Below are 12591 nucleotides of genomic sequence, written 5' to 3'. Positions count from 1 at the left end.
CGCGTGTGTGTTTGGGGGGGGGGGGTGAATGCTCTCTTTAACATCCTGTCCCTCAGCACTGACTTTGGACCCTGATGCTTGGAAGAAAAAAAAAAAAAAAGTATAAACACTTGTTGAATAACAAAGGAATTTTGATGCTGTAGCTAGCTGGCAAGTTTCATAATGATAGAAAACTGATCACTGTTGTAAAGAACATTGATTTATTCACGCAATCTAGCTGGTGGGCCAACAGTCACGAAATTAACTTGGCTGTATGATGTGGGCCACCTTCTAATATGCTAGTTAGCTAGCCTAGCCAGCTACTGCTCACCATTGCTGGAATCTTGGATTCCATGACTTGGAATCATTTGGAAGCTAATGGTGTTTATATCAGCATGACTATCATGACAACTGAGCAAGCAATGACGTCAATACAATTTAACTGAGCAACTGTCACAGTGATAAGTAAATATAGGTATAAACCAAATATCACTGCGACCGATGACCATTACTACAGAAGTGATGAACAGAAAAGGTCATCAATTGCAAAAATCCTAGCAGTGCTTAACATCTAGGGTAGGCACATCCACTGGTGGTGACATCTGTAATAGCATTATATTGTGTAAAGGGCAAAAAATAAAGACCCCACCCCACCCCATGGGCGGTGATCCGCTGTTACAATTACGACGGTTACCAGCCAGATGAATGTAATGACCATAACAGTCCTAGACATGATATTTAATATTAAAAGCAGTCAAATGACACTGATTCGATGCTTGTTCATTTATTATGAATGTTGTGCACAGGATCGTTCAGGGAATACACAGTTAACTCTGTACCAATTAGCAGCTGAAAGGCAGGCAGCTGGAGCCCAAACTGTAATCCCGTGCCACTTTCCTCCATTTTCATTATTACCTTTCCCATCTCCACCCCACTTACGCATAAACATATGAATCACAACTCACATATAAACATAACTATAGGCTGGATATGCAGCAAACTCAAAACAGTGACATTACAAACCAGTGTCATTAAATGGATTTCTTGTTTTATGTCACTGGGTAGTGGACAGCTGACACTGAGGGCCTTCCCAGAAGCCAATCAACCAAAACAGGCAAACCCCACCCAGTGAATAGCCAAACACACTATTTAGTCTTCAAAATGGTTAACCTTGGTCTGAGGAGAATATAGTGCCACCATGCAATCTGAAATCTATACTAATCTCCAAATTGAAATGTGTACCCCTTTTTCTCATCTGACAGACAGCTGCTCTGTGACTATGGGCAGACCAGCGGCAGAACTTCCTCTTCTGTAAGCTGCATCTTCACCTGCCCGTTGCACTGGGGCCTTTGGGGGGGCAGGGCTGTGGGCCTTCCTGGGGTAAAAGGAACCTACCAGCCAGTTGAGCGGGGTGTTGTTGACGAGGTAGTCCATAACGCTGTCCAGAGACTCCTTCATTCTGCCCAGCTGGCCTCTGCTGCCTGCCAATGTGCTGTCTGAGACGTCTCTGAAGCTGGAGGCTCTGCTGAAGTTGTTGTAGATTTCAGAAGCAGAGAGGGCCACAGACAGGGCCTGGTGCTGGATGCTCTGGGGCAGGCCCTGGAGGCTGGGGACCAAGGACAGGCATGTGGTCTGCACCTGGCAGGTGAGCTTTCGGGCTGTGGCCAGGATGTAGGACTCCATGTGCTATGGGGGGGCAAAGATGAAAAACAGTTCTCTGCACACCCCCTAGGGCCAGGGACAATTCCACTGGCCTGATTTCTAAGGTTTACACAAACATTCATAGCTGGTTAATCAAACAGCTGTAATTTAGATGCAGTGCTCATCTTGAGCAAGTTCTAAGAGTGTTCAGTGTTCTCACTAATAAAGATGACTCTGTGACTGTACTGACTGTGTAATATATTGTAGTGTGACTTCCTTTAGGTTTGTAAGGCTTTTCAGGTTGGCACTAGTTCTGGTAGTGCTTGAATTGTATGCTCACACTCACTGGTTTGGGAGTGTTGTTAGCCTGATCCGAAAATTGTTACTCATATAACCTAAATGGATACACTTCTGTGCTCTTGTGCTGGAAGAGCATCTGCTAAATGAATATAATGTAATGTAATGACTGAGGCTTTATGAACCCTAGCAACATTTACCTGGTCTTCACCTTCCTCTCCTGCATGGCCACTACACTTCCATTCCACCCACCAGCTCAGCTTTTCCTGCATGCCCAGGAGCTTTCGGTTGGCATCACCCATGTTCTGTCTTGCATACTCAATCTATAGGAGGTTAAGAAGTGGCAAAATCTAAACTGTTTTGAATTCACATCACTCTTATTCTAAAAACAGACAAGATGTAAAATTTGAAATAGACAGACAGACCAGCTTGTCCAAGAGCTATCAGAGGCAAGCAACCTGTGAGCTGGCAATTAGGGATTTCAATCTACTCTTTAATAAACAAGTCTGAATGCTGCAGCACTCCTGAGCCCAACAAGCAGACCTGATTTTGTGATTATACTGCATGTCTGTTTTCAGACCTGTGCATTTATTGTTATACTTTGCACCATGTACTAATAAACAGAAATACAGTACATTGCTATTCACACAAAGGCTGCCCTCCTCTTTTTAAGGTTTGTAACATAAATTAGGTAAAACCTTTTGAGGTTATGGAACAAACTCATTTTCATGGATTATTAAACACGATGGGAAATTATGCTTAGACAGCATTCACAATAGGATCTGCAGTGGGGCAGTATTATATTAAACAAACGTGAGAATAGTTGTTTTTCTTCCTGGTACACCAGGTGCACACACCAATCAGAGGCCAGTGTGCATTATATTGTGAGGTGTGAGGTTGCTGTTCTGCTCTGCCTACCAGGTCCACGGTGTGGTGCAGCTGGGACATAGACTCCTGGCTGCAGGCCTTAGCCTTCTGGACCTTGGCCACAGCCTGCTGGTAAGCCCTCTGCTGCAGCTTGGCGGAGAGGGAGTCAAGGCGTATGGAATAGCTGGGCTTGATGGCAGTATCAAACCCTTTCACAGTTTTGACCTCCTTCTCTGCATGCACAGAAAGGAGATAGTTAAAATGATTCTTATAGACTGACCCATCACATTCTGATCCGTTCAAGACACTGCAGGTGGAAACAGTGACTGCTTCCATATCAGGAATCACTTTAGACATGTTTCTGGTAAGAGGCAGACAGCTGATGTAAAGGCATTGTCCTGTATCAGTGGTAGTCTGAATTTCAGTTTGTCATTCACCTGCACAGTGCTGCCATTTTCTTCACAGCGTCTTCATACTGGTAGAGGGGAGTCCAATATTATACATGTTCATAGATTAGAACAGATGCAATGAACTGACGCCTTTTTCATATTATCCCAAAGTTAAACATACCACTGTTTTCCGAGAGTCTCTCAAACATCTTTTCCCAGGGTGAGGGAATAATTTTCCGTTTTCCCCCCAACTGGCCATATTTTCCTGGGAAATGCACTATGCTACACATTTAAGGGTTTGTGATAGTTTTGACTGTAAAAATGCCTCATAATAAATGAAATTTGATTTGATGAATGAAAGTTCCACACTGCAATAAGAATGTTCCAATTTGGTCAAAATGGACTGACTGGGTCAGCTGAAACCCTGCTGAGTTATGGAACCACCCTGCCATCTCAATATTCTGTTAGGAGTTTTTGTTCAATGAGCTTCAATCACATTGCATAGATAGCAGAGGCACTGTGAGTGGGGCTACAGTGAATTGTAAATTACATAGTTTCAGACTAACCAACATGCTTAGACATCCACAGCAAAACATCAGTTAGCTCAAACCACCCCAACAGCTTGTACTGTACAGAGACCACCTGTAAAACAGCAGCATTGTTCCTCTCTACTACCCTGAAATAGAGCCAGCTGTCCCTCACCGAGCTCATCCTGAGCCAGTGGCAGGTAGCGGTCCACCAGCATCTCAGATGTGCTCAGCACGCTGTCCACCCCAGAGCTCACCAGCTGGGCCATGCGGCTGCTCATCACGGAGCTGATACCACAACTGACCACAGCCTTGGTGGTCTCCACACTGTCCAGCAGCACTCCCTTGGTTCTACCCATCGCCCCCACCAGTGTGTACCACGCCGTATCCATGGCACCATTCAGTGTGATGGCCACCACCTCCTTGGCTCCGTTCACCACATCCATGGCACTGGGTACAATCTGGGAGAGGCAATGCCACAAATGCACAAGCTTACTGAGAAGGAATGTTACTTGCAATATATGGAAAATATATGGAAATATATGGAAAATCAGAGGTATCATCAGTTCAAGTGTCTGAGCATTCCAGTCATTTCATACGGTGAATGAAAAAAGTGGAACAGTGTTCCTTTGATGGTGAGGGAGGAACCTATATGGGTTAGATTCCGATTCGGGGGATGAGGGACTAGAGGGAGGAGGAGGCTTGAAAGCACAGAAGTCCTGCTTCTAGAATCAGAGCATGCCAAGGCAATAGAGTGGAAGGTATTCACATCTCAGGTCAGCTGCTACACCATTCCCAACTATTTATTACACAGTAAACTAGCTAGTTGGTTAGTAACAACAAAATCAGGCATGTTTAATGTCTGTAAATTAAAACATTTTCTGGGTGCTGTGGTGTGGACACACTGCCCATTTGGTCAAATGCATTATAAACCTGTAATACAACTACACTGCTGCCATCCTAGGTCATGTGGTCACATCTGTGGTTTTCATTTTCAGTTTCTTTATGGAAACAGTGCAGGCTGATACAGACTTTCCCATCTATGCCAGGGCCAAGACCACTGTTTCACTAACCAAACTAAAATTTATTTTCAGATTTTGACTGTTTTTAACACTGCAATTTTCCCAATGCTCTATTGTGAGCTAAACACTAATTGAAGAATGACTGTGGCTTCACTGACATCACCTGCCTGCAGGTGCCCGATGACCCACTGGGTGCCTGAGAGTGGCCAGACAAGCAACCCTTTCCGACATACCCACCCTGAAATTGAATGAGGCAATTTTAATGTCACACCATACCTGCTCCGAAGGCTGGTGCAAAATTGGCAGGGTTGCTTCAATCTTATCCAATCCTTTACATGCAAGCTCATTAGCAACAGCAACTGTCAAAGAAAAATAAAGTGGCACAACTACCAACCCCCACCATGCAAAAATAAAGTTGAACAGCAAACAATTACATTACATTAATGATTTCAAAAGGACTTTCTATAGAAGCTTAAAATATAAATTTGCATTCTAGGTAACAATGACGTCAGATATTCCGCTGAGTTAATTCTGAAAAAAATCTTTCATTGAGAAAAAAAAAAAAAAAAACAGGGAATATTAAGCAAAGGGTTCAATTACCAAAAAGAAAAACTACCTTTTAAAGAATATCGTTTAAAGTGAACCTGAATATTTAGCGTGAGATTCCCCTATTTATAATTATTACACTGCACAGCAAGTATTGTAAAAAGCAGATTCAATCAATTTTATATGCATACACCATATTAAACAGATTAACAGCTAAGTTTTTTTGTTTGTTTGTTTTAATTAAAATGGCACTTTCAGAAAACACAACCAAAATATGGGCCAAAACATACTGTTTGCTGGGTCATCCTTACTTTGCGGCTTCAGCTTGTTGATGATAGGTGTGGCACGCGTGGCGGCTACTGTGGTGAAAGTCTTCATTCTCACCTCTGCTACCTCACACATGGAGCTGATATAAGGATGCCTGTCCTTCGTGCTGCAGTACACTGAAGATACCACGTCGCAAGTGGAGCTGATCAACTGAAGAGACGCCAATCTGGCAACCACACTCTGTCAGGAAAGAACGTCGCTCCAATAGTATTCTCAGCAAGGTTCATAGTCAGCTTTGTCCCCACTTCAGTGACATGAATTAAAAACTGAATACACAATATAGAGTTACATGCATAATGTAGAATATATGTCTGACTACTGATATCGCGAGCTAGTCATTCTGTGACTATAAGGAATGAACGTTCTAAATTGACACGAACCTTACTCGACTCAACTTCCCGTGTCTCCATATTAGACCTAAAATGACAAATACGACAAAATGATGGATGCGACTGCTAAAAGTGCCTTATGTAATCCCCGTCAAATTGTAGGAAAACTATCTAAAATAGATACACTAGTTAGCCTGGCACCTGGCAAGTGAACTTGGGAGTTCTATTAGTAGTAGCGTACAACTTAAACATTCCAGAGTGCGATATGGTTAAAGATAAAAGCATCTAAAGATATATAAAAAAAACGTTCTAACCAACTCAGAAAATGTCAGGATATTCCTTCCGCCACGAAAATACACTGTGTGGGTTTTTTGCAGCTTCCCGTAAGATGCACGCTATATAGTCTATCGGCAAACATTCAGCGCACCTGGTTGTATTTATTGTTACTTGTTAAGTTACGCTGTTTTTTTTCGTTCACCAAATGACGGACAACTGGATTCGGGGACCTGACTTGATGCGATTTGACTAGGTAATCAAGGGTTTTAGGGACAAACCTGATCAAATTTGTGTTAAACAGAAATGCGAACATAAGTTTTGCTTTGCACCAAAAATGTTTTAAAAGAATCCAACTATTTCTATTATTATTATTATTATTATTATTATTATTATTATTATATTGATGTTGTTGTTGTCGTTTTATAAAGCGACTCACAATATCGAACATTAGCAACAGTATCCAAAGTCGTATGGTCTTGCAGTAATCTGGCGAGAATTCTGTGAGTGTATTTATTCATTAGTTTAAAAAAACAGTGCTGGGAGGAAGTACGTCTCATAACAGAATGCTTTCAGCTGTCTCTGTTTGATGGAACAGCCCCAACATTAAATCAGTACCGAGTAATTTCCACTATATCGCCATTAGCACATGTAGTGAACACCTTCGCCAGTACGTAGATAATTTTAATTGGATACGCCAATGACTGTTGTAATTACGTCATAGAAGGCTCACATGCCATCTCGTTACATTCGCTGGGGACTTCAGTTATTCAGGACAAAGTCATCCAAAGTCCCAGATGAACGTGTAGACAGGTAGATATGTGTTGGCAGACAGTGAATCAAAGCAACGGGGAAAGCGTTCAATAAGGACACAGATATTGCTGACAACTTAGGTTAACTGTCTACTGCCTACTTGTCTACATACTGCCTGCTTATCTTTAAGTGAATCATAGACCCAAATAATGATCTATGAAAGGAACATTACCTTAGCTTTATTTATAACGTAGTTTTCATTACAATGAGTATTCTTGTGGTTCCTATGTTCATTGACTTGAGTCATTGCAATGAGAATGCTGCATGGCTACATGGCATGTGTACACACTAAATACAAATGTCTTGTGTTTTCTCATCTTCTTCTTTAAGTGAGAGGACAAGAAGAATGACGTACAGAGCACTCGTGTAAACTATGGACATCAAATCTGTATACTCAGCTATGTGTCTCTTTGGTGTAGCACTGGTCAAGAATTATCACACGTTTGTTCTAAGTCATGGTTTCCCAATAAATGTAATAGGACTTATTTGGCTATTTTGAAAATATATGCGTAAGAGAAAATTGTAGGTTAGCCTGATTTTGTCTTCTGTCAAAGAAGAGGAGTGCCATATATGAAAGACTCCAATGAAGGAGCCCTTTGGAATGAGCAAGATGAGCCGTGTCAAGTCCCGCTTGACCATGGCCACCCAAAGCCAGTACTCCAATGGATACGCCAGCCACAGGACAAACTTCAAGCCAGATCCTAAGGTCATGAAGCACCAGCCATATGAGGACATGACTGACCACAAACAACAGTATATCATTCAATCAATGCAGCACAAACCGCCCAGAAAGAAGATACCATATAAGCCCAAGAATGCCTTGACCACCAGTTATATGGAGGATTTCAGCTGTCAATGGGGGGAAGCAGCCTTATCAGTAAGACCACGGAACCACTTGAAATCCAGCTCCAACCCCTTTGAAGGCCTGACTGAGTATCAAGACCAATATATATATTATATATATATATATATATATATATAATTGTCATTGGAAAGAAGAAACATGTAGCTTGGTAGAGAACTTGTCCTTGTCAGATCTGAAAAGACTGATATCACTTTATAGCAGGTAACTGGCAGCAATTTGCAATTTAGTTCAAGTTATTTAGCTGATGAAAAACTGGCATCTCCAATAGACTAGCAAGATAGCAAAGTGACCACTTATATCTCATGATATATTAAAATATAACCAATATTTCAATGCTGAAAAATGTTAGCAGAGAAATAGCTACAGTACCAATATGAGTTATGTAAACAAGGTATAGCTGCATCAAGGTATAGCTACATCTGTATTAGATGGGTGCCAATACACACAAACAGTAGCAGCTGATGAGAAAGACAGCAAGACAGATTGTTGTGGAAAAAAATCACTTTACTTCATCATTATTGTGTTGGAAGGGTGCACTCCTATCTGGTATATTGTGTTGTGTGTGTGTGTGTTGGGCTAGGTGTGCAGTTGTGGTCTCCACACTGGCTCTTATTCGTGTGTGACTGGTGGCATGCTTGTTTATGAAATTTGAATTACTTAATATAGCTTTGCTGGATGTATTTTGTGCTCAACTTTGTGATGTTGGGAGTCACTCTAGAGATGAGCATCTGCTGGATGGCAAAAATTAAAATGCAATGAAAATCTGATCTGTCATTTAGCTAAGGCTAGCTTCATGATAAACTTTGCTGCTAGCAAATCTGCTAGCTAGCTCAGCTAAGTTAGCCAGTTGTAAACAGCTAAGTGAAGTATTTAAATTAGGCAGTGTGTCAAAGCTGGCCTCTACATTTCCCTGAAATGTGCATAATGTCTCAAAGATAATAAAAAGCAGGTTTGATTACATTCTCAATATGAATCTGAAAGCCCAAATCAATCTGGAGTAACACCAGGGTGCAAAATATGGGGGGTCTCAGGGGATCCAAGGGGGTCCAAGACCCCTTGATTGACACTTGAGACTCCCTGAAAGCCTCAACAGCAATATTTTGGGGGTCTCTGGAAAAATCTTTAAAAATATATTTGTCACTTGCAATTGTCACTACAAATTCTTTTACAAATTCTTTTTACAAAGTCTTTTAACCGTTAAAGCCTGACAGATGCAGCCTGCATCCAAATTCACATCCCTTCTTCTCTGTTGAATTGCTCACGAAGTATTCATCGCTAACGATGCTAGTTGCTTTTCTATGTGATGAAGTGCATAATTTTGAATTTACATCAATTTTAATCATAGTTACAATCTGCATACAGCTCTGCATCCATCTCCACACCCGTTACTCTTGTTTGAATTACTCATGAACTCGTCATTACATAGATATGGAACACATATCACAAGAAAGTGTGGAACCGGAGCTTTGTAATGATGCTCGTCACATATTTGTACACACCGAAGTAATCACGTTATGAAGACAGATCAAACTTCTGCAAAGTAATATCTTTACTAATTTCTTCACCCATTTTCACATTTGGAGAAAATTGTTTGACATTGTTTGAGTTTTATTTCAGTAACATATCTATCTAGAACATTGGTTGAGCTTACATCCTCAAATGATGCAGAAATGTATACTTGAGCATTGTCAGCATAACTGTGAAAATCAATACTATGCGTTCTGATAACTCTGCCAAAGGGGAGAATATACAAGCACAAAGAACCAAGAATTGACCTTTGTAGTACCCCACATATAATGTCTACCTTTTCGGCAGCATAGTTTCCTAAGGCAACAGAAACTTTGGCATAACACATAAGAAGGCATCAGTTCATCGCAACAGTTCATACCAGTTCCATTCCACATTTAATAAGGTGAGTAGGGGATCACAGGTTTAAGCTATTAAATGAAAATATTAAAACTGTTCACTAAAGTGTCACAGGAGATAGGTACACTAGGGTCCAAAATTATTGGGACACCTGGGCATTTTGTTGTTAAGTGTGGATGTGTCCATGTAGCTATTAGTTTTATCACTCGAACCTAATTTACGGTGTGGCGAAAACAGTTACATGTTTTGGCAATTATTAACATTTTCAAAACATCTCTTTATGTGGTTGGCACACGATTGCTTGATGACTACCCTTATTTCCAACATTTTAATAATATGTATGACATTAATTCTGCCAAACAAACTGACAATTCCATGACATTAACTTAATTTTAAAAGGTACCTACATACTTATTGAGTGCAGACAAGTGAACAAAAATGACCATCACTTCAATTAGGCCTGATTGAACGTTGCCCTGCCCCCTAATTTAACACTCATACTGAAGTCTATATAAACCTAACAAGGTTGGAACATGGTCACAGAAGATGAAGCTGAAATTGACATTGACATAAATATGACTTTCCCAATGTCTGATGGAATATGCAGCAAAAATATTATCAGCAAGTATATTAGTTACGCAGTTTACAAACATCTCAGTTGCTTCAGAGTTAACATACCGCTTTTTGATGATGCATGCTAAATTTTTATGTTCCACACTGAGCCTGGCCTAAAAAAAAATACACAGAAATAACACATAGCAAAATCAAGATCAGAGGATACAGGCTACAGTAAGACCCAAGTCTAGAGTGTGGCCTTGTTGAACCCAGTAACATGCTGGATAAAATCAGAGGATTGCATATGTTGACAAAATCCATAGCCTTGCAAGTTGAAATCTCCAGTTAAAAGGACATAATTGACACAATTGACACAGTAGATAAAAAAATCTGAAAATTCATTAAGGAACATTGAGTTATATTTAGGTGATCAGTAAACATTAACCCGAGCACAGGACCATCACACTTCAGTACAAAGGCAAGATATTCAAAGGCAGAAATCTCTATAGACATGTTTGCAGTTTATATTACCTGAATAAATTCTTGCTAGTACACCCCCTCTTCAGCTTTACTGTATGAGAGAAGGTTTAATTTGGAGTGGAGGCTTCCATAACTGAAGCGTTGTCATCTGTACTTTGCCAGGTTTCGGTTAAAGAGATGTCAAAATCAAGTTTATCCCGTTCAGATTGCTAAGAATGTTTTGTTTGTTGTGGAGACTACATTTAGTTTTTGCAAGTTTGACCTTTGTAGTGATATTTTTAACAAGTTACCTGTATTAACTCCATGAAGGATGTGTAGCCCAGTAGTAGACTGTGCACTCTGATTACCAAGATCAGACAAAATATTTTGTATATGAAATGCATCTAAAAAGGGTTTAAAATCAGACATACTTCTTTCGCCTATAGGACATAGACATGTTTTGATATATTTTTCTGTATTTCTGGACATCATAAAAGCTCCTCTATGGTTTGGATGCAGTCCATCTCGCATGTGAAAGGTAGGCTGCTCCCCGAAAATACTTGTGGAGCTGGTGTAGACGTTGCCCCATCAACTAGTGAACCTGCAGTGGATGATGACATATGAGATCAGGCTACATGGTTAGGTTAGGTCAGGTTAGGTTATCTTTATTATCCCACTAGGGGAAAATGTTTTGTAGCCAGGGTTCACATCCAACAGAATACAAAAGGTCAACATCGACTACAACATCAACACAATAATCATAGTACAGTACATAGTACAGCTAGTACAGGGAATGGAAGTTCATACCAAGTTATAAATAAATAAATAAAGAAGACAGTGTGCAAATGTACAAATGTGCAATGTACTGGGAAAAGGAAATTACAATTACAAGTACAATGTTCTAGCGTGCAAATATGCAAGTGTGCCAGTGTACAAGGTAGTGCAAGCAATGCAAACCAGAGTGCTATCTGCCATTAAGCATACCAATTACACTAGGGATGAAAGACACACAGAGTCTCTTAATCCTACAAACAGTCCAGCCCTGAAACGCCAACCTGAGGGCAATAGCACAAACTCCCTCTGGAGTGGATGTTCCTGACAATCCAATACAGCGTAAGCCTGTCTGTTATAAATCATATCAGAAGCTGGTGAAAATGGTTCAGGGGCTCCATCACATCAAGCTGCTGATATTTGACTAAGATATTGCTGATAACTGAAGGAAATCTGAGAAAGATCGGCGCATCTTCGGCCATGCTGGCTTATTGGACAGCCATTTGACTAAATACAACAAGATTCCCTCAAAGATGTTCAATTCAATTCAGTTCCTTTATATAGCACTTTTTACAACATGAGTTGTCACAAAGCATCTTTACATTGGTTTACACCAGGCCTGTTACCCCCTCAGAGCAAGCCAAAGGCGATAGTGGCAAGGAAAAACTCCCTGACTAATAGGAAGAAACCTTGAGCAAACCCAGGTCAGGGGGGGAGCCCATCTGCTTCTGGCTGGCACTTGGTGGACAAATAGAGTAGTAAAGAATTTCCTATGAAGTTCTTAACAGTACTTAAGAATGATGAAACATGTAGGTAGTGAGACACAGCAATGTTGGTGCATAAGATTTACAAAACTCATTGTGTCTTAAGTCTTAAAAGTTATACAGCAGAATATGCATGGCATGTAGTCCTCGAGGGTCCAGTTCTTGATACATGGAGGGTCCAGTTCTTGATACATGGAGGGCTCCACAGAAATGACGGCGAGGAAGCTGAGCTGGGGGTCCTGAAGTGGTGCTTGAGTTACAGCTCCAGGCAGGAGCCCGGAGCCGGGTGGGGAAAATAGAA

The 12591-nt window shown here is 40.8% G+C and overlaps 1 protein-coding gene across 1 annotated transcript; it reads right to left on the bottom strand.

Annotated features, from left to right (window-relative positions):
* Positions 1-1230: 1230 nt before the first annotated feature.
* On the bottom strand, positions 1231-6005 carry LOC118794026 (perilipin-2-like). The gene is made up of 7 exons (XM_036552155.1): positions 5976-6005; positions 5580-5775; positions 4999-5081; positions 3876-4161; positions 2836-3017; positions 2112-2240; positions 1231-1665 (listed from the first exon to the last, which is right to left on the bottom strand). Exons 1-7 carry the CDS (start codon positions 6003-6005, stop codon positions 1231-1233), a joined length of 1341 nt encoding a protein of 446 aa, XP_036408048.1.
* Between the last annotated feature and the right edge of the window lie 6586 nt (positions 6006-12591).

Source organism: Megalops cyprinoides, chromosome 19, assembly GCF_013368585.1.
Source record: "Megalops cyprinoides isolate fMegCyp1 chromosome 19, fMegCyp1.pri, whole genome shotgun sequence".
NCBI classification, from domain to species: Eukaryota; Metazoa; Chordata; class Actinopteri; order Elopiformes; family Megalopidae; genus Megalops; species Megalops cyprinoides.
The sequence above is the reverse complement of the archived record's forward strand: the minus strand, read 5'-3'. Positions and strand labels throughout refer to the sequence as shown.